General features: G+C 39.1%; 3 protein-coding genes across 5 annotated transcripts; all 3 read right to left on the bottom strand.

Moving 5' to 3' along the window:
* Positions 1-824: 824 nt before the first annotated feature.
* LOC124305198 (glucose dehydrogenase [FAD, quinone]-like) lies at positions 825-6,902 on the bottom strand. 2 transcript variants are annotated; one of them, XM_046764333.1, is made up of 8 exons: positions 6,766-6,902; positions 6,364-6,573; positions 4,591-4,719; positions 3,959-4,515; positions 3,367-3,829; positions 2,900-3,270; positions 2,594-2,730; positions 825-1,896 (listed from the first exon to the last, which is right to left on the bottom strand). In XM_046764333.1, exons 2-7 carry the CDS (start codon positions 6,569-6,571, stop codon positions 2,620-2,622), a joined length of 1,839 nt encoding a protein of 612 aa, XP_046620289.1. In that variant the 5' UTR covers positions 6,572-6,573; positions 6,766-6,902; the 3' UTR covers positions 825-1,896; positions 2,594-2,619. The 2 variants fall into 2 exon arrangements, with proteins under 2 accessions (XP_046620289.1, XP_046620297.1); XM_046764341.1 differs by having other exon boundaries at positions 825-1,901; positions 2,599-2,730.
* A 1,605-nt stretch (positions 6,903-8,507) lies between these two features.
* Positions 8,508-12,678, bottom strand: LOC124310304 (glucose dehydrogenase [FAD, quinone]-like). The gene is made up of 7 exons (XM_046774116.1): positions 12,391-12,678; positions 11,988-12,197; positions 11,682-11,853; positions 11,089-11,590; positions 9,880-10,342; positions 9,413-9,783; positions 8,508-9,120 (listed from the first exon to the last, which is right to left on the bottom strand). The coding sequence occupies exons 2-7, from the start codon at positions 12,193-12,195 to the stop codon at positions 9,025-9,027; spliced, it is 1,812 nt and encodes a 603-aa protein (XP_046630072.1). The 5' UTR covers positions 12,196-12,197; positions 12,391-12,678; the 3' UTR covers positions 8,508-9,024.
* A 3,025-nt stretch (positions 12,679-15,703) lies between these two features.
* Positions 15,704-20,104, bottom strand: LOC124310055 (glucose dehydrogenase [FAD, quinone]-like). Of its 2 annotated transcripts, none has more exons than XM_046773588.1 (7): positions 19,836-20,104; positions 18,334-18,546; positions 18,066-18,185; positions 17,430-17,986; positions 16,857-17,319; positions 16,329-16,699; positions 15,704-16,108 (listed from the first exon to the last, which is right to left on the bottom strand). In XM_046773588.1, the coding sequence occupies exons 2-7, from the start codon at positions 18,539-18,541 to the stop codon at positions 16,022-16,024; spliced, it is 1,806 nt and encodes a 601-aa protein (XP_046629544.1). In that variant the 5' UTR covers positions 18,542-18,546; positions 19,836-20,104; the 3' UTR covers positions 15,704-16,021. The 2 variants fall into 2 exon arrangements, with proteins under 2 accessions (XP_046629544.1, XP_046629545.1); XM_046773589.1 differs by lacking the exon at positions 19,836-20,104 and adding an exon at positions 18,833-18,971.
* Between the last annotated feature and the right edge of the window lie 1,033 nt (positions 20,105-21,137).

The following is a 21,137-nucleotide window of genomic DNA, read 5'->3' as shown; positions in this document are numbered from 1 at the left end:
TTAATTCGCGTATAAAAAAAGCTGTGTAAAATAATCTTTCGTATAACAATTAATTACGACATTAATTAATGCCAAATCATTACGAAGTTTTGTACCGATTCCTTTATGAAAACATACGACAGATCTTCACCAATACAAGCATATGATTCTTATCTTTAACGAAGATGGCTGGTTTTGAGAAGGACGCAAAAAACAACCACTCCTGTTTTGAGAATACCGAAGTTTTCTTTTTCTCTCGAAATAACCCATCATACTGAAAAATGAAAAGTAGGTATCACATTTTTGTATTTGATATATCGAAAGTTGAACCCGTAACAAAGTTTTATACTGCGCATTTTTTCCAACCTTATCTCCAACAGTTCTCCTGCTTACATTCAAATCGGACTCTCTGTACAGCCAACAATACTCATATGCAATTGACCTTACATCAATATTTTTCAGGATCGATATCATGTGTTGTAAGAAAATAGCAGTTCAACATGTGGTTGTGGTTAACTTAGTCAGTCAGTTTGATTTACTATTCTTCCTGATATTGTCAATTATCTCGGTGCAATTTCTCTTGCGATTATTACATAGTGTTACGTTTTTGTCAACTGCTTTGAACTTGATTTTCAAGCGAACGGAGCTTGATTTCTTATACTCATTACGTTTAGTTGCCGGTGTTAAAAGGTACATCTGCACTTTACATTTGGCAAACAATTTTAAGGAACAAATCAGGACACCTCTGTTACGGTCTGGGAAGTCTATCGAGGATTTGGACTGTTCTGGGTCGTGACAACTGTTACTTTGCGCGATAAAAATAATTCTTGTTAACAATACTCTGGTTAGATAGACATTTATATGAACTGTTTCCTTCAAGTTCTTACAGTGGAAAGATTTTTAATTTTGCCAATGATTCGCTTATCACAATCAAATGGATACAACTGGATTCAAGAGGTTCTGAGGTTCCTAATAATCTATGACTTAGGTTTTGTTTTGTTTGGCATCTAAATTTCTAAAATTCAAAAAGTTGGTCAAACCAGCCATATGTATTGTTATAAACTTTGAATAATATTCTAGCTTTCAAACTGATAGAATAATCACACTTACACATGAATAAAAAAATTATAATAATTTTTAATACAAAATTCTGAAAGTACTCAAGAAACTTGCAACATTTTCATGAAAGAGTTGAAATTTATTACATTCCTTGAAATTTGATTACAGAACGATTTACCTATAAACGAGAACAGATGTTGATATTACATGATTCTGCAATATTAGATGCTACATTCTCTTTATTTAGTAACGTATCAGATATACGCGTTTTTTCCTAGGCGGAGGCTTTGTCCTCTACACCCCCACCGGGGCCTGCAGCCTTGGACCAGCTCCCACGCCCCATTTTTTACCCACATCAATATACTAATTGTATGCATTTTTGATAATGAATTTTTCCATTATTTATCTCTGTTCTCAATTTTACACCCGATATCATGAAAGATAAGTTGCCGTGGAGTACGACGGACCCGCTGAAAAATTTTGCAAAACAAAAAAAAAATTCTCATAATTTTTGGAAAGAGTACTTCGTGCCTCATAATTATTATTTTTTTTTAATTATGGCAATACAATGATGAATTTGTTTAAGATAGATCAAAAGAACTTTTATCCGGTGCTCAAAAGCCACAAATAATAATTATCAGCTTGAGGGTTCCGTCATGCCCCGTGTTACCTATATCGAGTCCTATTTTCAACTCAATAACGTGGCCAGAGTTGAGTCGGAAATGAAATTCTATGTGTAATGCAGGCATAAAAGTCGACTATTCCCCCGGGTGATTACTTGTGTAAGCCCAACCGCGGGAGTAATCTCAGACTTTATTCCCTTGTTACATAATGTACTGTTCACTGTTATTTTGTTTATTTTTGAAGTTATACTTCTTTAGGCGCGTTATGAAAAACTGATGAGAGTGAAATTTCAGGATGCGCGCGCATCACTGTAACACAAAATTAACAGGATGAAGTTGCCCACTCAACCGAATTCATTAAGTCTCGAAAAAAAGCTAAATATTTATCCACATGGTTTTAGTTTTTATAGTCACAACACGTGTTTTATTTTCATACAAGTGCGAATTATACATGTGGCAATAAAATATATTCAGTAGTGATTTAAATTGAATATTTGGATTAATATTATTTACTATTTGTGAATATTAGTGAAAAAATTGTGCTAAAATACTTTTTCAAGTGCTCCAATATAATTGAGGTTAGTTATCCGTATGTATTATTTATTGATATAAATTAAAATATCATTATTTAATATAATTAATACTAAATATTATTTAAATTATCAATGTTGAATATTTATTATTGGTTTTTTAATATTTAAAAAATAAAGAAATAAATTTAATAGAACATTTAATAAAAAGTTCGTGACAAAAATTTAATAGATTATTTAAATATAATGTAAGACATCCGTTATTTGTTTTATTGTTTTTTATTACATACTTCTTGTCTTTATCATTGTGTGACAGAAGATTTTGACATGTTGTGTATTTTTTAATGATGCCAAAGAAGTATAACTTCTCACGCGCGTACATAAGTACACGCACCCATTTTTTTTTTTCTTAACATCCGTTTTCACTGTTAGCAAACTTCTTCGGAACCGTAGGTTTCAAATTCCCAATCTTCCTTGATCATATGAGCAGCTCGTTCTCCAATCATGACGCAAGTTGCTGCAGGATCAGCGGTAGGCGCCTGTAAATTGAATCATGCAATATGCTATATTGACTTTCGGGACGGCAATAATCATCATCATGAACAATCCGCTGATAGGGTTTATTATTTGGGTTTCCATTACGTCCTTTCTCGGGAACGAAGTTCGCACATCTCATCGCACGATAAATTGTATTAACCCAACAATTACCTGAGGCATAATGGCAGCGCCTGCCACGCGTAGTCCATCTATTCCGTAAACACGCAGTCGAGGATCGACAACTGCGAGTGGGTCTGATGCAGGACCCATTTTGCAGGTACCCGCATAGTGATGTTGTCCTACTCCGTCGTAATGAACCGCGCACTCCCAGTATTCTCTGCTAGCAAAATCGTGTTTTGAGCAGGCCTCGAGAGGTCTTACGGCCAAGGTCATGTTGTAGGCTTGCAAGGCGGGTGTATCGGCCAATTTCATAGCATACTCAATGGCTCTCACAACCCCAGCAACGTCGTCAGGCCCGCAAAAATAGTTGACCCAGACTAAAGGAGGTACAGAAGGATCCGGTGAAGCCAGACTGATTTTTCCTGTAACAGAAAACATCTTAAGTTCCTTCATGGGCTCTGGACCCTTGATTGTAGGCGTCATAAATCTGGTGCTTTAATTCAGACAGTCAGACGTACCTCTGCATTTGGGGTGCATGTACCTTGACGCAAGGACGATGTTGCGTTTACCATGGCTGTGGAGGGCGCCGATTTCACCGGGTGCGCAAGTGGCATAATATCCGTCGCCGACTACATGAATATCCAGAAGGTTGGGTGTAGTAATTCCGGATGGTAGGGCGCCCACCACCTGAGCAAGGCCAGTGCTGGACAAGGCTCCAGTCTGGAAGCCGACATACTCAGCGAGAGCAGCCCAGTTGTCGTCGAAGACGTCAGGCTCGTCTATGGTGAACCCAAGCTGGTATTCGGTATGATCATGCAAATTGTAGCCGACGCCAGGTAAATCATTGACCACGTCGATTCCCATGTACTTTAAATCATCTTTCGGCCCAACTCCAGAAAGGAGTAGAAGATGAGGAGAATGAATGGTACCAGCGGTGATGATGACTTCCTTGGATGCGCGTACCATGTAGTATTTGCCGTTCTACGGACATTGTTTGCGAATTTATTCACTCGCCAGTGACGATATTTAAAACTAACAATAAGCAATTGCGGACGAGAAAAAGAATCGATTCTCATTCTGTAGCTTGATGTCGTTACTACTATTATTCACCTTGTGATATTCGATGCCAATTGCTCGTTTATTCTCGATTATAATCCTCGTGCATGTGGACTTCAGAGTTACGTGGAAGTTTTTGCGGTGTCTGATTGGCCGCAGATACGCCGCGGCGCTACTGCGTCTCGCACCGTGGTGGCTCGTTGTTTGGATTACAGCGAAGCCGAATCTATCCTTTCCGTTGAGGTCATTGCTGACCCCGAAGCCCGCCTCTTCGGCCGCATCGAGTATTACATTTGCGAAAGATGGTTTTGACGGAAACCTTTCGACAAAAAGCGGCCCATCCGTGCCGTGATACTTTCGACCAACACTATCGATCTCACCGTTATTTTCAGACTTTTTAAAAAATGGCAGGACTCTCTTCCACGACCAGCCCTTGTTGCCCATTGCAGCCCATAAATTGAATATACGCGGACTGCCACGTAGGTACTTCATTGTATTGAGCACCATGTCTCCACCGAGAACTTTGGCTGCAGAGATCTGACAACTACCATTCGAACTGAGACAGGCGTAGCTCTCGTTTACCGCTTGGTATTTCCAAGCGATAGCTGGACCTGTCAGAAATAAGTTTTATGAACATTCGAAACCCTTTTGCAAAACAGGATTTATGAATATGCTGGTATACCTACTTTGTATCACGTGACTAAACCCAGGGATGGATGTGCATGCTGGTGCGTCTGGGCCAGCCTCAACAAGTAAGACGTTCCAGTCTAGAATTTCACTCAGTCTTGCAGCTATGACAGATCCGCTCCTACCACCTGTAAACAAAATAGCACCGATCGTGTTGGGGTCGAACTTGTTCTCTTACGCCGAGAGACAAATTGATTTAAAAAGTCCTGTAATTGCTGGCATTTTAGGGACGTATCGACAAAAGTTAATATTTGAATACTACGTTTTACTAATTCAAAGCAACAAGTAATAAACGAGCCTCCATGATTGTGATCTGCAAATAGTGAAAATGAAAGTAGTAGAAGGAGGCATCTATATTATTAAGTGATACTAAATAAAAAGGAATAATAAACTATTGAATTAATACTTCTTCCATCAAAATACAGGTGAAATTTCTATATCAAACAGGACTGTTGAGTGGATAGGATGCGTCTTGGACTGACACAAGTCGAGGACTTGTATTACAAAGATTCCCAACGAGAACAGCAAATTCATCCGCGAAAATGTTCGAGTACATCCGATACTCACCGAGTATCGCAGTTTAAATTTTATGCCAACCATTGCTCTTTTATAAGATTTAAATTTCGCAGGTAGTCCATCATCACATCATCGATACCTAACGCCCCTAACATTAGACCCATTTAACATCATCTACGTATTTCATGGATTGATATACTCTTTTTATACATTACAACCTTGATAATTTTATTTTAAGTGATTCTTATACTTTTCTCTGAATCTCCGTATGCATTGCATGCGCTCGGCTTTTTTTTATCTTCTAACCGTTTTGGGAAACATTCGTTATTGTTTGTACGAACCCTATAGTTAAATGATATCAACGTCAGTTTCAACCCAAACAGACTCAAGTGCACGTGCGTACCGGAAGGATCACACCAAACAACGAGTGGTATCATCTCAATATCACAGGCCAATGGTCAAAGAATCTTCACCATGGCTTAATTCGTGGTTTTAGCTATTTGTTTTGTCAGAACTCAAATCAAGCTGTTAAGCATCAAGTTCGTTAAAACAATACAGAAGCTGGCGTGCACGTGCAGTGCGATAAAATCTTTTATCCATCAAGCGATGTCTGTTTGGGAAATGACGAACCAAGGCTAGAATAGGTCATCTTTGTACATATGATGCAAGTACGAAAGTTCTTACCCACAACCTTGAGAAAGGCCGGAGTGGGCGTAACTAACCTACTACACTGGACCCAGGGGAATGGCCCAAAATATTACCTCAACATGCGAAAATCTTCCGTATTGGTCCACATTCCATAACAAAAAGGAGGGAACCAATTAGGAAGCACGTTAGAAAATCGCGCGCTATAAAATGAACTCTAAAAAGCGTTGGACTGTTTGGAAAAGGGACAGTTGGTAAGCGTCATCTAACTCTAGAGCCGTTCATCTATAATCCTTTGAGCAGTTAGTTCAAAAACCATCATCTGAACAGAGTAGTTCACAGAGTCTCTTAGAATCAAGACAAGTTAAATAAGTTTGAAGAAATTTCTTACTTCTCTTTTATTTGAATAATCCTATTTACTGTGTTCAATTTATATTGTGATAAAATGCGAATACGTTCCTAAACTGCGGGAAAAAATTGTAAAATTTGGTCATCTTAATGAATCTCCCAAAAAAATCTTTCTCCGTGTATTTTCATATTCAACCGCTGTAACATTCATGAGTATCGAAGATCTTTCCTGTAAGTGAAAACTGTTTTATAAAACAACTTACCTCCTACTACGATAAAGTCATACTCGGCATCTGGTGTTTGGATAGGCTTGATCCGCTCGCATGTTTGAGCAATACTTTGTTTCCTTCGTACCAATGATTCCACAATTGACAGGAAAAGGTAGTACGAAGTGACGTTGCACATGCTTGCCAAGCTTGGCCCCAGGTGACCTGCATTGCAGGTTCCCGGCAAGGTGTAGCTGTACTGCATTTCTGTTAAATACAAATTCAGTTAAAAGTGAACAAGGCCTCTCGAGATTAATAACAGTTGATAGAAATAACCATCATTAGGCTGCACCGAAATGTAAATCCAACAATCGGTTTCCCTTCTTTCTCGTAATGGAGAACCCTCATTATAAAAGCTACCTTAGGTGACGAACGATATTTTTTTCCTGGCTACCATACCTTTAATCACTCCTTACAGTCCATACAATTCGTGTCTGCCAAACTCGAAAGATGTGCTAATATACAGAGAAATATTGAAAATTTGATTGGTACCTAATGGAACTTTCACGGGTTACACGTACCGTTGATCGTTTGAGCCCAACTTATACTCTGAATTGGAAGTGAGTGTTTTTATACATCAACGTTTGTACAAAATATAATTGCTGATGTTGTGCATCAACTTTATTATTATTTGTACAAGTTCGTAGCAGCTGCCATGATCCATTGTTCACCTTGATTATATAAATTTAATATTCGGTTCCACAAGCATCTTTGTATTTTCTAAGTCATGCAACGAAATTCTTCACACTTCCAGGTGCCGCGTAAATAATTTTGTATTTGAATACGTGATCTGTTAAAACAGAAAATTAAATATTTATATTGGGTCTAAAGGTGCGGAATGTGTTACACCGAAAATAAGTTCCCATTCAAAATGTACCGCACCAACCTGAAGCATAACACCTACATCCATATACGCGTCATCTGGCATGTGTTGAGCCGAGTCGTCAAATACAATCGGACGATTAACATTGGTAGCACAGGTAATGTAAGGCATAATGCAACAGGGTAAAGTAAGAGTAAGGAAAAGGGAACTGATAAGGAAACCAAAACGGAATAAAGAGGTAAACGGAAAGGAGAGAAGTCGGTAACAAGGGTCCAAAATTGAGAAAGAGAGAGAGAGAGAGAGAGAGCAGTGTTTATTGCGTATCTTGGGATAAAACCTCCTAACAAGTTGATAAATCACTGTGCCCTTGGACGAAAGATGAGAATCAGTAATGAATAGTAAAGTCGAAACGTAGATGACGATGAGTCCTCTCAATGAATAGAGTAAACCGAAATGCTCAAGTTGACGAATATGCACGAGCAGAGTAAAGGAAGGGATTAATAAACATTACTGTACATAATTTGTCATAATTAAATGATGAAGATTTTAGCTAAACAGAAAGAGAGTTAACCTAAATGGTCTTCAGGTACTTCATCAGCGTTTCTTAACTCAGTTCTCGGTACTAACTTAACTTGACGTTTTATGACAACCGTTGTCGGTCTGTACGTGACATTTTAGTTTAAGGGAGGAAATGGTTTTCACTGTAATACGAGTATAATATAAATAATGTTGTTCAATAAATTGTCGCCTTGGACAACTGGAGGAATATCTTGGGTTGAAACAAACAGTGCTGCTTTGGGATTTACTGAACAGCTAATAAAACATATCCTAAAGGAAATGATATTCGGAAGGTGTGGAACTCGAATGAGTTGAAGTACAGCGCGTCCGGAAGTGACGTTCGATCTGAGACTCACAACCTCACAGGACTCTACTGAACAAGGTCGCGGTGCTCGCAAGTTGGAAATCATATATCAGAAGCCTCAGTAGTGATTTTCTCCACTTTTACGGTAATGAACCGTCCACTCCCAATATCTTCTGCTAGCAAAAATGTTATTTGAGCAGGTCTCAAGAAGTTTTCTTGGCAGTGATATTGGAATGGTCGAAGGGCAAAGGCGCAATTTATACTCTTGATTAAAGGTGCCAAAGGCGCAATTTATACTCTTGATTAAAGGTGCCAATGTTGGGAAAACATTTGTCGAGGCAATTTTCAGCACACTTTCGGTTCAATAAAACAGCAGTTAATTTTAATTGTTTAGAACGCAAAATGTTTACTAGTTTCGATAAAGAACAGGCTATACACTTGGTTGTATGAAATATCATTCTATTCAGTTGGTGAAAACATCGTCTCGACTTGAGTTATTGTAGGTTTTCATCAAGGTCTTACTATGCATTATAATTTGACATGTTTAGTAATGTTGCGAGATTCACGGTCTGTACACGTATTCTGTGCATATACCATTCGGTATTATCAACAGCCTTGTTACAGTTGTGACTTTGGTTAAAAATACGTTGATACTGGTACGAACTCTTCGAATCTCGATTGTAGGGCCAATGAATCTGAATATGACGCTATTATACTGCCGACGAATGTACTCTGTGAGATTTTTTTTTTTGACGACGATGATGGGTAAATCTTTTCTTTTCTTTTTTATCTTTGATTGCAACAATCTTTAATTGCTATATTATCGTAAGATGAAAATAAGGACACCTTGAAAAGGTTCGAGTAGTTACTAATTAAACATGTCTTATAACATGTTGATTGTATATTATGTATTATCTTCACACCCGTTGCTATTACTGTGGATAGGGTCCCTTGTACCGAATTCCGGAAATTATCATACTGTGTCCGAATATTTCCAATCCTGCTTGATCATTTGCGCAGCTCGTTCTCCAATCATGATGCAGGGTGCTCCGGTATTAGCAGTGGTCACCTGTAAATAAAGTTATGCCACTATCGCTCGTTGACATATCACCGGTCTTATTTACGAAAGATTAGTAGAACAGAGTAGAGTAATATTGATGTATATATATATACACAGATCCCTGACAATGTTGGATTACACGTAGATAAGAGAAAGAAAGATGAAAAAAGAACAGTGAGATCGGATTTAGATATAATTAGTAGGGCTGATAGATGAAGTATTTGTTACATCTTGTTTTTTTTTCTGGAAACCAAGTCTGCGCTTTATCGGATGAACCGAAGTACGTCAGCTCAAAACTAACCTCAGGCATTATGGAAGCATCCGCAACGCGCAATCCATTTACGCCGTAAACTCGCAGCCGAGAATCGACAACTGCGAGTGGGTCCGATGCAGGACCCATTTTGCAGGAACCTGAATAGTGTTTATCTCCTTCTGCACTGTAATGAACCGCACACTCCCAGTATTCCGTGGAAGCAAAAGTGTAATTTGAACAGTCCTCGAGAGGTGTTACGGCCAAGGTCATGTTGTAGGCCTTCAAGGCTGGTGTATCAACCAATTTCAGAGTATATTCGATGGATTTTACAATCCCAGCAACGTCGTCAGGATCGCAGAGATAGTTTACCCAGATTGAAGGATATTCGAAAGGATCCGGTGTAACCAGACTGATTTTTCCTGGAATAGAAAACATCTTCAGTTCCTTCATGGGCTCTGGGCCCTTGATTATAGGTGTCATCAATCTGTTGCTTTAATTCAGATAGTCAGACGTACCTCTGCATTTGGGGTGCGTGTACCGGGACGTAACGACGATGTTGCGTTTACCGTCGCTCTGAAGCTCACCGATTCCACCAGGTGCACAAGCAGCATAATAACCCGAGCCACTAATACGGATATCCGGAAGGCCGGGCGTCGTTATTCCAGACGGTAGATATCCCATAACCTGAGCGAGTCCAATGTTAGACAAGGGACCAGTTTGGAAAGCAATATACTCAACGAGAGCAGCCCAGTTGTTGTCGTAGACGGCAGGCTCGTCTATGGTGAACCCAATCGGGAATGCGATATGATCATGGAAATTCATGCCAACGCCAGGTAAATTTTCGACCACGTCGATTCCCTTGGATTTCAAATCTTCTTCCGGCCCAACTCCAGAGAGGAGTAGAAGATGAGGAGACTCAACGGCGCCTGCGGAGACGATGACTTCCTTGGATGCGCGTACCGTGTACAACTTGCCGTTCTGCTTGTAATTATTGCAAAATCATTCACTCCTCATTAACGATCTTTGAAACTACAGGGTGGTGGTCTGAGCGAGTGGACGACCCAGTGAGTGGGATAATTAGGGGTGAGGAAGATAGTGAACGAGGAATTGCGAAGTTGGGGAAAATGTGTGAGATATCGGACGAGATGTGTTGCGGTCATTCTGTGCCTTAGACAAGTGCCCTGTGGCGTTACAATTGTGAGCGAGGTAAAATGAATGAATGAATGGGTGATGCATTTTATCTATGCCCGATTAAAACTGTGGGGTACAGACAAAATGAGATGTCATACAATCTCTTAAAATTAAGTTTAAACAGCACGCAGGGAGAACAAATCAAGTTGCGGATGGCGAGAGCAACAGGAGATGAAATTGAGAAGATAAACATAAGGTTTCGAAGATAAAAGTTATTAACACTGAGCACAAAGAAGAGAAGAAACAGGAAACATTTTTTTCGATAGCTGAGATTAGGAATTAAGTAAATTAAAATGAAACCGAATTGAATTAAGAGAAGCAAAAATAAAAGAACGAACGTTAAGTAACATACCTAAGAATGAAATTAGAATTAGAGTTTAATCTACAGTCTGAAGCATAAGATTGATTTCCTATTTACTATTAATAGAGTGAGGAAGGGGTAGTGACAGGTGAGGAAGATAGGGCACACGGACCAAGGAGAATGACCAACACGATAGAAAAATAGTTAGAATTACGAGAGGAATCATCATCACCATGTAATATGCGACGCCAACTGCTTGTTCATTCTCGATTATAATCCTGCTGCATGTGGAGTTGAGAGTTATGTGGAGGTTTTTGCGGTGTCTGACTGGCCGCAGATAAGCCGCGGCGCTACTGCGTCTCGCACCGTGGCGGCTCATTGCTTGGATTACAGCAAAGCCGAATCTATCCTTTCCGTTGAGGTCATTGCTGACCCCGAAGCCCGCCTCTTCGGCCGCTTCGAGTATTACATTTGCAAACGGTGGTTTGGACGGAAATCTTTCGACAAAAAGCGGTCCATCCGTGCCGTGATACTCTCGACCAACACTATCGATATCACCGTTATTTTCGGACATCTTAAAAAATGGTAGGACATCTTCCCACGACCATCCCTCGTTACCCATTGCAGCCCATTGATCGAATATATACGGGCTGCCGCGCAGGTATATCATACTATTGTGTATCATGCTTCCACCGAGAGCTTTGGCTGCAGAGATCTGACAACTACCATTCGAACTGAGACAGGCGTATAATAGCTCTCGTTTGTCGACTGGTATCCCCACTCGATAGATGATTCTATCAAAATAAGATTCACAGATTTTTTGACCTTCTTAGCGCAACAGGATTTTTGGATGCGCTGTTACACCTACGGGCTATAACGGAAGAGAAACCCGGAACGGATGCACCTACTGGTTCGTCCGGACCTGCCTCAACAAGCAGAACTTTCCAGGACGGATTCTCACTTAGTCTTGCAGCGACGACAGAACCGGCTGCTCCACCTAGAAACGAAAACAGCGCAGGTTGTGTTGCAAATGCATTGATATTCTCCTTACCTTATTCAACTCTCGTAGCATTGATGCGTAATGAGATTTTTCCTTTAAGAGAAAATCGTTTATTTCACAAAACAACTCACCCCCCACTACGATAAAGTCATACTCGGCATCTGGGGTGTGAATAGGTGTGATGCGTTCGCAGGTTTGAGCGATTCGTTGCTTTCTTCTTACAAATGTCTCTAGAATCGACAGAAAGAAATAGTACGAGGTGACATTACACATGCTGGCCAGGCTCGGCCCCAGGAGGCCCGCATTGCAGGATTCCGACGAGGTGTAGTCGTACTCCATTTCTGTTAAATACAAGTCCAGTTAAAAGTGAACAAGGCCTGTCGAGAACAGTAATGGTTAATAGAAATAACTTTCATCAGCCTGCACCGGAATGTAAATCCAACGATCGGATTCGCTTCTTTCTCGTAATGGAGAATCCTCATTACAAAAGCTACCTTAGGTGACGAACGATATCTTTTTTCCTGGTTACCATACCTTTAATCACTAGTCGCGTGTATAAAGTCCGGGGAATGCTTACAGTCCATACAATTCGTGTCTGTCAAACTCGAAAGATGTGATGATATACAGAGAAATATTAAAAATTTGATTGGTACTTAATGGAACTTTCATGGGTTACACGTACCGTTGATCGTTCAAGCCCAACTTATACTCTGGATTGGAAGTAAGTGTTTTATACATCAACCCATGTAGCATTGTCTTCAGTTGGAAAAATTTGAGACAAATCTGCGGGACGTCTTTCTACAAAGTCAATATAGAATCTTCCCTGACAGCGACTTTTTGCTATCTGACAAAAGACCTGTGCAAAATTTTTAATAATTCAGACTCTGACGTCAGACCCGCAGTATAATGTGGAAGTAGACACGTCGTGTCTGCTATTGCAGCATCAAAATATACATCCACGATGTTATGCATCAATATTTATAGCAACCTATGGGTAACAAGTAACGTTTTCCTCATGTTTTGAACTAATACTTATAATAATATCGGTTGCTTATATTACTGTAATTGCATAATTAACATTCAAGGCGAAAAATTTCCACGTTGATTATGCAATTGCAATAATTTCAAAATGTTCAACAAAAAAATTTCCACGAATTACGATCATGAGCATGGCAATATCCTGGTCAAACTTCTTACCATGCTCATCGGAATCTGAGCGATTACAATATTTTTGAGTAATCGATGTTACCCGCATTAACCGAGTTCGATTTACATGTCGAAAATCATACATTTATACTTTAATTCTTTGAAAGATTACGAAAGCCGATAAGCTAATTCGATGAATTGAAATCTGACCACTTGAAGCCTTTCAAAGTTATTTATATCCGTTGTTTGTCTTGATTACATAAATTTATAGATACATTTTTTTCTTTATTTTGTGTTCGGTTCTACAAGCATGTTTGAATATGTGTTCTAACGCATTTCACAAGACGCCGCGCGGAGGAAAAGTAAAAAAATCGGTGTTCACAGAACCGAGAGCCGACCATAACTTGTTGAGAGATATAACGAGCATAGGTACAGAAATAAATAATAAAATTAGAAATAAATTTAGTCATAAAAATAAGAACAGAGTAATAATACGAGTTTATTTTATTTTATTTATTATTTATTTATTTTATTTATTTATTTATAGTGATTTTTAAGATACATATCTTTGATACACTTTTAAGAGATCGTATGGTATAACAAATAATAATAAGTTTGGAATTAACAATAGAAAAACTTATGTATAAAGCAGTGTATTTAAATCTAATTACAGTTTGAGGCTGTTCAGTGAAGAAAAAGAAAAAGAAAAAAGAGAAAAGTTGAACAGAGCTAGTTTGTGATGAGACTGTTCAATAAATCTGAGCATGCTGTTAGGTAGTTTAATAAATTTTTGGAGCCAGATGTGGAGTGGTCATCCAAAATTATAATTAGGTTGAGATAGTCACCGTCTTCGTTGGATATTTGCAGGTACTTAGAGCGAGGAGCGTTGAAGGATGCACAATTAATGACAAAGTGAGCTACTGTTTCGTATTCTAAGTTATAACAGAAGCGGCATTGTCCTGTCGGTTTTAATTTAATTGCCCCCAGCTTCGTGGATATGTTGACGAGTATATATTGGCGACTCTTGGCTGTAGCTTTGGTGTTATTGAGTGGAACGAGCCCCTCGTCAGTTATTTAGGGAGCAGATCTCCTAGTAACCTTGGTATAGGTGATTGGCATGATTTAGACTCTGAGTAGCGCTTAAGGTCTTGGAGATTGAGGAATGAGCGAAATTTGTTGAGGAACCTGTCCTTGTTTACCTTCCAATGAGATGCGTTCATATTATCAAACATTTGTTCCTCATCAATACGGGACAGCAGTGACTTTACTTGTAGAATCCAATTTAAGTTTGGGTTTTTATAGTTAGCAGATAGTTGAATAAGTCGAATCAAGCACAGCTTGGGCAGTCGGTCTTCAGTCATGTCGAGTATTTTAATTAACCAGTTGGATGCGTGCTTGAGTATTTCTAGAGATATGTGGGGTAGGTCCAATTCAAGTCGAAGAAGATAATGTGGATTACAGTCGGGTAGATGGAAGATTCTTTTGAAATAAAGCAGGTGAGTTGATTCAAGTTTGTCTAAAAATTCTTTTCTGACGCCCGAGATGTGTGCTAAGTATAGCAGCGTAATAATACAAGTAAGAATTAAAAGAAAAATAATTGAGGGAGAAAAGCTTTAAATCGCGAGACTGCACCAGTGTAACAAATATCGTCGCTCAAGATATTGTTACAAGTGCCACGGTCACGCAAAGTTATCAAAATTTGAACAGGTGACTAACACAACGTATCATGTATCTTTAAAAAACATACAATAATTTTGTGTACGTGAAGTATAGAAATTTTAAACCCATTGAATAAATTATTACGGGAAAGTAAGCTGCAGTGAATTCGAGTAATATGGAATAATGAAAATATATCAGCAGGGATGTGAAACTTCTATCTAGCAATCGTAAAAACATAATTTTCATATTCCGTACGGGTAAAAAAGTCAGGGCATTGCTTATTGTGCTTTTACGTATACTATCTAAGATCGATTATTTTGTCAGGATTCAGTTAACCATCAGTACAATGCAAGTAACAAATTTTTTCACAGTTAAACGGTTTCTCATTATTTTAGTGTTCTTTTGAAATTCTATTGAGATTGTTACAGTGCTAAATTTTTATTAAATGTCTTCAACTTGGATCTTATAGGTGAATAAAGCTTTATTGATGGAATAAATTACGTATAATTGTCTTCACGGTGACTGTCTTAATTACAGTCATTGGCGGATCCGAATTTGGAACTATAAACATTTATAGAGCATTTACGGAGTCATAAACGATTTATTAACTCGATTTGATCCGAAGACTCGCCAAGTTTGTAAAAATTACTCCAAAATTTGCATTAAAATCCGTGTTACGTGAGGGTTGGAATAAACGAGCTGTGGTTATAATTGATTTATTAATAAATCAGAAATGCTTCCACGTAACAACATTAAATAAGAATGAAAAAGGAGAGTTTACGATAAGACGTAGTAAATGGGATCGTGTTGTTATAATCCTATACAGGGCATTGAGAGTTGTTCAAATAGTTGAGGTGAAATTACTAATAATTTCACCTACATACACAAATGGAATTTACTTACGCGTATTGTATCGAAAACTTGGTTATTAATGAACAGGGTTGTAGCAAAGTTTACCATTAGGCTATGCATTCAGTAATCTAGGAAATCGTTTATCCTGAAGATAAATTTCTAGAGGGAAAGACCATGTCATGCCAAGAGGTAAAAAATGAAACGATTGTGTGTTGTCTATTAGATCGAATGTGCACTGGTAAGTTGAACAATATTATACATATATTATATTATACATATATTGCTAGACCACTTGGAGCGTTAACATTTTCGGAAGCGATCAAAACACGATGTCGCGTCTCACAATTTACTCCATTAATCATCCCTTCACCTGAAATATAGCTAATGACTTCCAGGCAGCGATGATCAGCGAAACCCTGCTGTGGTATGTTTTGTACACATTTCAAGACCCCATGAAAACGACGAGACGTTAATTTTCTTCTCTTCTCCATCCCCATTAAAAAATCCCTTAATGTCCGCCCCAATATGTCTTTATAAAGTGGGCTGCTCGCTCCCCAATCATCATGGTCGCAGCTGCAGTGTTAGCAGATATCACCTGTAGATGAAGTAGTCGGGTGAGTAATGTCGCACAAAGTGCTCACCGTGTATCTCCAAATGCCGTTGTACAATTAGCCAAAAATATTTTCAGACATTCCATGACTTGCGTGCACTTGTATGGTATCACAGTGCACTTCGTGTTCTAATCCACGGTCGCAGATGATTTTAGGTACGGGTATGAAATAAGAAGAACGAATAAATGTTTACGCGATACTGACCTGAGGCATTATAGAAGCATCAGCAATGCGAAGTCCCTTTATTCCGTAGACTCGTAACTGGGGATCGACAACTGCCATGGGATCGGAGGGAGGACCCATTTTGCAAGAACCGACGTGGTGAGATTGGGGGAGCATATTCTGATGAACGGCACATTCCCAATACTCATCGCTGGGAAACAGATGATCGGAGCACGCCTCTAAAGGCGTATTGGACAGAGTTAAGTTGTGGGCTTTCAATGCCTTCGTCTCGGCCAAGGCTAGTATGAAATTTATGCCTCGAACTAGGCCGGCGACATCGTCAGAATTGTCCAGAAAGTTTCCCCAGATGACTGGATATTGAAAAGGGTTCTTTGACGCCAAACTGATTCTACCTGGAACACGATGTAGATTTCGACTTGAACGATAATAGATATGCTAGGTGGATTCTAAGCCATGAAAATTTTTCCAAGTCCTCTTCCCAAGTCCATGAAAAATGCAGGACACTGTCTAAAATAAATTCAAGGGAATGAAATTTGTGAATCAAAGCACCTCTGCTCTTGGGATGTTCCCATCCTGACAAAAAGGCCACGACGCGTCGTCCGGTGCTCTGAAGAGCGCCAATCTCTCCTGGTGCGCAGGACGGGACATATCCTGCGCATTGGATCTGGGTATCGGGATAGTCAGGCATCGTCGCGGGAGACGAAATCACACCCAGTACCTGATTCAGTCCAGTAGCCGACAAAGGACCAGTCTGAAAAGCGAGATACTCACTGGCCGCAGCCCAGTTATTGTCATAGATATCAGCTTCGTTGACCGTGAAGGTGACTTGGTAATATAAGTGGTCGTGATAATTCTCTCCAACGCCAGGCAGATTCTTCACCACTTCGACCCCCATGGACTTGAGGTGATTTTGAGGTCCAACACCGGAGAGAAGCAAAACATGCGGTGATTTGATACTGCCGGCGGAGAGAATCACTTCCCGCGATGCATGAACCGTCTTGAACTCGCCATTCTGGAAAACAATACTTTACTGACTTGATCGAGCTAAAGTGTTGAGAATGATTTATGCATTGTCAATAGGATGCATTATTATAGCTCTTTTGATCGAGGCAGCACCACAACCTGGTAGTACTCGACGCCGACTGCTGCTCCATTTTCAATTATGATTCTGGTGCAGGTGGAGTTCAAGGACACGTGGAGGTTCCTACGGTGTCTGGCCGGCCATAGATAAGCCCTGGCACTGCTGCGTCTGACTCCGTGTTTGTTCGTGGTTTGGACTATACTGAAACCAGTGAGGTCATCCCCATTCAAATCGTGACTGACGCCAAAGCCTGCTTCTTTAGCCGCAGCGAGGACCGAATATGTGATGGGAGGTTGATACGGAAACCTTCCAACCGTGAGCGGTCCTCCCGTGGCGTGCCAAAATCTTCCCACTCTGTGTATTTCACTGTTGTTCTCTGCTTTTAGAAAGAATGGTTTAACTTCGTTCCATGACCAACCCTCGTTACCAAGAGCAGCCCAGTTGTTGTAGTCCGTAGGGTTTCCTCGCAGATACACCATACCATTGTGCACCGTATTTCCGCCAAGAGCTTTCGCGGATGAAAAAGAGCACGAACCATTCGTGGAAAGACAGGCGTGGCTCTCGTTCGTCGTCTGGTAGCCCCAGCTGATGAGATCGTCTTTAAGGAATCAGGAGTTTGACAAACTTCTGGAATTCAATTTACTCACAGGGTTTTCGAATACTTTAGATACACTCACCATTGAAGAAACTAGGGATTTCCGCAGCTGTAGGCTCGTCAGGACCAGCCTCGATTAGTAAAACTTTCCAATTTGAAATTTCACTAAGTCTTGAAGCCACTACGGAACCGGCAGCACCACCTGACGCAACGAGAGTAAAAATCTTGTGTTTTAATTACTTTACTATTCACGGATGCAAGAATAATTCCAGGCTAATCCACTGGAAATGTTACATCGTTCCTTTAGGCAAAAAGGATCTTCCAAATTTCATTGTTTTTGTTACACTTACCACCAATTACGACGAAGTCGTACTCAGGATCCGGTCTTTCGATCGGCTTTATGCGCTCGCATATCCCAGATATTTTATTTTTATCGCGTACGAATGTGTTTAGAAGTGACATGAACAAAACGAAGGAAGATCCGCTACAAATATCTGCCAAGCTCGGCCCCAGGAAGTCAGCATTGCAGGTGGATCTCGAAGTAAAGTTGTACGCCATTTTATCTAAAAAGGAAACAGAATACAAGGGAACGCCAATCTTTGGGTGGAATTTTCATTTCAGTTCACGAATGCCAATAAATATAGCAAAGATGCAACTGCAATGTACTGAAGTCTGTTTTTGATATTCATTTTTCTAAAGTGTACAATAATAGCAAAAATTCAATAATGTATTATTGGAATTGCTTATCCATCTCTTAGAAGGCTAAATATTCTATTTCACAAGCAGTTTTTTCATTACAGAAAACTGCAGTATCAAAAATTCCTATACTCCTATATAAATTTCTCCTACCTATTGACCAATGGCTTCTACCTTAAGTACGATTCTTGAAAATTCATAAATTGTTGATTTTCCGGGTGATACAGTATATTCACAGTATTGTATAAATTGCTAAATGTAATATTCCAAAAATATTAAAGTGTTGTCCACCGGAGGTCAGATTGTGTATCCATGTTGAAGATGAATATATATGAATGAAATGATAATATTACTCCATAAACACAGTATTTCTGTTCGACAACATGGAACAGGTGTTTTTCATCCTAGATTGATAACACGGAGAATAATAAAAAGTATTCATACACATGTGTTGTAATGTGAATATATTTTTCCAACTCAAGAAGACTACTAAAAGATTGCAGCAATATTTTTGCGCTTTTGTAAGTGTAATTTCAATATTACGATACTGTAGCAATGTTTGAGCAGTATCGATTGATGTTTACAGGGATTCGTTTCAACTGAAAAATATTTATCTTGGTCAAATATCAAACTGTTGCAAAATTTATACCGTTATTTTCTATTTGAATATACGTTTGAAATACTCAACTAAATGGGGAACTGATTGACTAAATTAATAATAATTATATTAAAAAAATATACGGAAATAAGTTTGAGCTAATGTTTTAGAACGAAGAAATTTGGATCTTGGTGAATAATTTCAAATAAAAAAACTGAGACATAATTATTTAGGAGAAAGGAATCTGCATTATCAACCCCTAATTTTACAAAATCAACGAACAGCGTAAGCAACCAAAAATACGAAGGATCGATATAAACATCGGTCATTCAGAGTATTATAATGACAATGAAAACGAAGCTTTTCGCAACGACTGACAGCGACTCAAAGCTACAAAAGACACTCGATCCAGTTACAAAAGAACTCACGATATTTGTCACTGGCCTCAAAGCACTTCAACGCTACAGAATTTTAAGATTCTCGCTACAAGGGATTGCCGAAAAGACTTCCACTTAATGAGCAACGTCGTAGTTTAACGTAAGAAGCCAAAAGCCTTACCTGAACGCAACGGAACGCAGGGCACTGACTCTACTTTTAACTTACAATTAGCTGACTTAAATTAGCAAAACATTAGTGAACGATAGTAAAAACTGTGGTACGATAATCTAGGAAATGAACCAACTAGACGGACCCGGACGGGAGAATCTAACTAACACAGAATAAAATTCGGGAGACGTCTGATGTGTTCAGAAGTTGAGCGTAGAAGGAAGAAAAAAACGCTCGTTGTTAGTTTTGTAACCTCTGCTGTTGACCATTTCGTGTTACCCCATCGAGTGTCGTGCGTCGATAGACCAACACGTACGTTTACTTGATTGGCAGTTAAGTCCTCGGACTTAAACACGTCGAGAAAAGAAGTGTACATAAAAAAAAAAATCATCGTAATGTAATTTTGGTTCCCAATCGAGATTGAGAGCCCTTGAAAGACGATTGTTTAAGTTTGTCCCTTTTTCTGGGATGACGTCTCTCAGTTATCCGTTATTGAATGACCTTGAAACGGGAAATGAAAACGCCACGTTACAGTACATACAATTATACCTTATATATATTATATATTTATTTTACCTTATGTGATAAGACGTTAATTTTTTTCTTCATTTTCTTCCTTATTCAAACATCCTTTGATACTCGTTAATCCCAATACGTCTCGATGAAACCGGCTGCTCACTTGCCAGTCGTAATTGTCGCAGCTCCTGTGTTGGCAGATGCTACGTGTGAATAAAGTAGTCGGATTAGTGATAATGCTATCAGAAATATTTTTTCTCACAATACGGAAATGGTCTATCCTGAACTTAATAATTTTTTACGCTGAAGGCTGCATTCCAATAAAGTTAGATGTAATAGAAATTTTTGTCATCTTCTGAGGGAGTGTTTCAAATATTCAGCATATTTTGTTATCCATTGCTTCCATTGAACGCGTATTAAAAATAAATTAGATTTTCATTTACTTCTGTCCGCAGAGTGAGTAACAAAGAAGCAGTTCGTATGTACATACTATGAAGTCTTCTTCCAAAATATCGCTGCTCGTAAATGTTTGTTCAGCCTTTCAGCAGTTGCCCTAGCAATAAACATTATCCTTCTTGGCAAGTATGTGACAATATTTTTTTTCACAGTCCGTCTTCAGAGTCATTTGTTTTGGCCATTCTTTCAGCCACCCTATAAATTGTTTATACCTGTTGATAAGTATATGGCTTCTTGAGTTAGATCATTGCAGATTTGTTGTACATTTTTTGCTGACATGTTAACAAAATATTCTATCTCTGTAATAAGTTCTGAAAGACTAATCGTGTGATTTGCATATGA

Source organism: Neodiprion virginianus, chromosome 1, assembly GCF_021901495.1.
Source record: "Neodiprion virginianus isolate iyNeoVirg1 chromosome 1, iyNeoVirg1.1, whole genome shotgun sequence".
NCBI classification, from domain to species: domain Eukaryota; kingdom Metazoa; phylum Arthropoda; class Insecta; order Hymenoptera; family Diprionidae; genus Neodiprion; species Neodiprion virginianus.
Note: the sequence above shows the minus strand (reverse complement) of the source record. Positions and strands in the feature narration are given on the sequence as shown.

Coding starts and splice junctions, on each gene's coding strand:
- LOC124305198 (XM_046764333.1), bottom strand. CDS start 6,571: ATGCAGTACAGCTACACCTTGCCGGGAACCTGCAATGCAGGTCACCTG. Junction 4,516..4,590: donor GTTTAGTCACGTGATACAAA/GTAGGTATACCA, acceptor TATTTCTGACAG/GTCCAGCTATCGCTTGGAAA. Junction 2,731..2,899: donor GCGCTGCCATTATGCCTCAG/GTAATTGTTGGG, acceptor TTCAATTTACAG/GCGCCTACCGCTGATCCTGC.
- LOC124310304 (XM_046774116.1), bottom strand. CDS start 12,195: ATGGAGTACGACTACACCTCGTCGGAATCCTGCAATGCGGGCCTCCTG. Junction 9,784..9,879: donor CACGCACCCCAAATGCAGAG/GTACGTCTGACT, acceptor TTTCTATTCCAG/GAAAAATCAGTCTGGTTACA. Junction 9,121..9,412: donor ATGCTTCCATAATGCCTGAG/GTTAGTTTTGAG, acceptor CTTTATTTACAG/GTGACCACTGCTAATACCGG.
- LOC124310055 (XM_046773588.1), bottom strand. CDS start 18,541: ATGGCGTACAACTTTACTTCGAGATCCACCTGCAATGCTGACTTCCTG. Junction 17,987..18,065: donor AATCCCTAGTTTCTTCAATG/GTGAGTGTATCT, acceptor GATTCCTTAAAG/ACGATCTCATCAGCTGGGGC. Junction 17,320..17,429: donor TCGGCGTCGAGTACTACCAG/GTTGTGGTGCTG, acceptor ATTGTTTTCCAG/AATGGCGAGTTCAAGACGGT.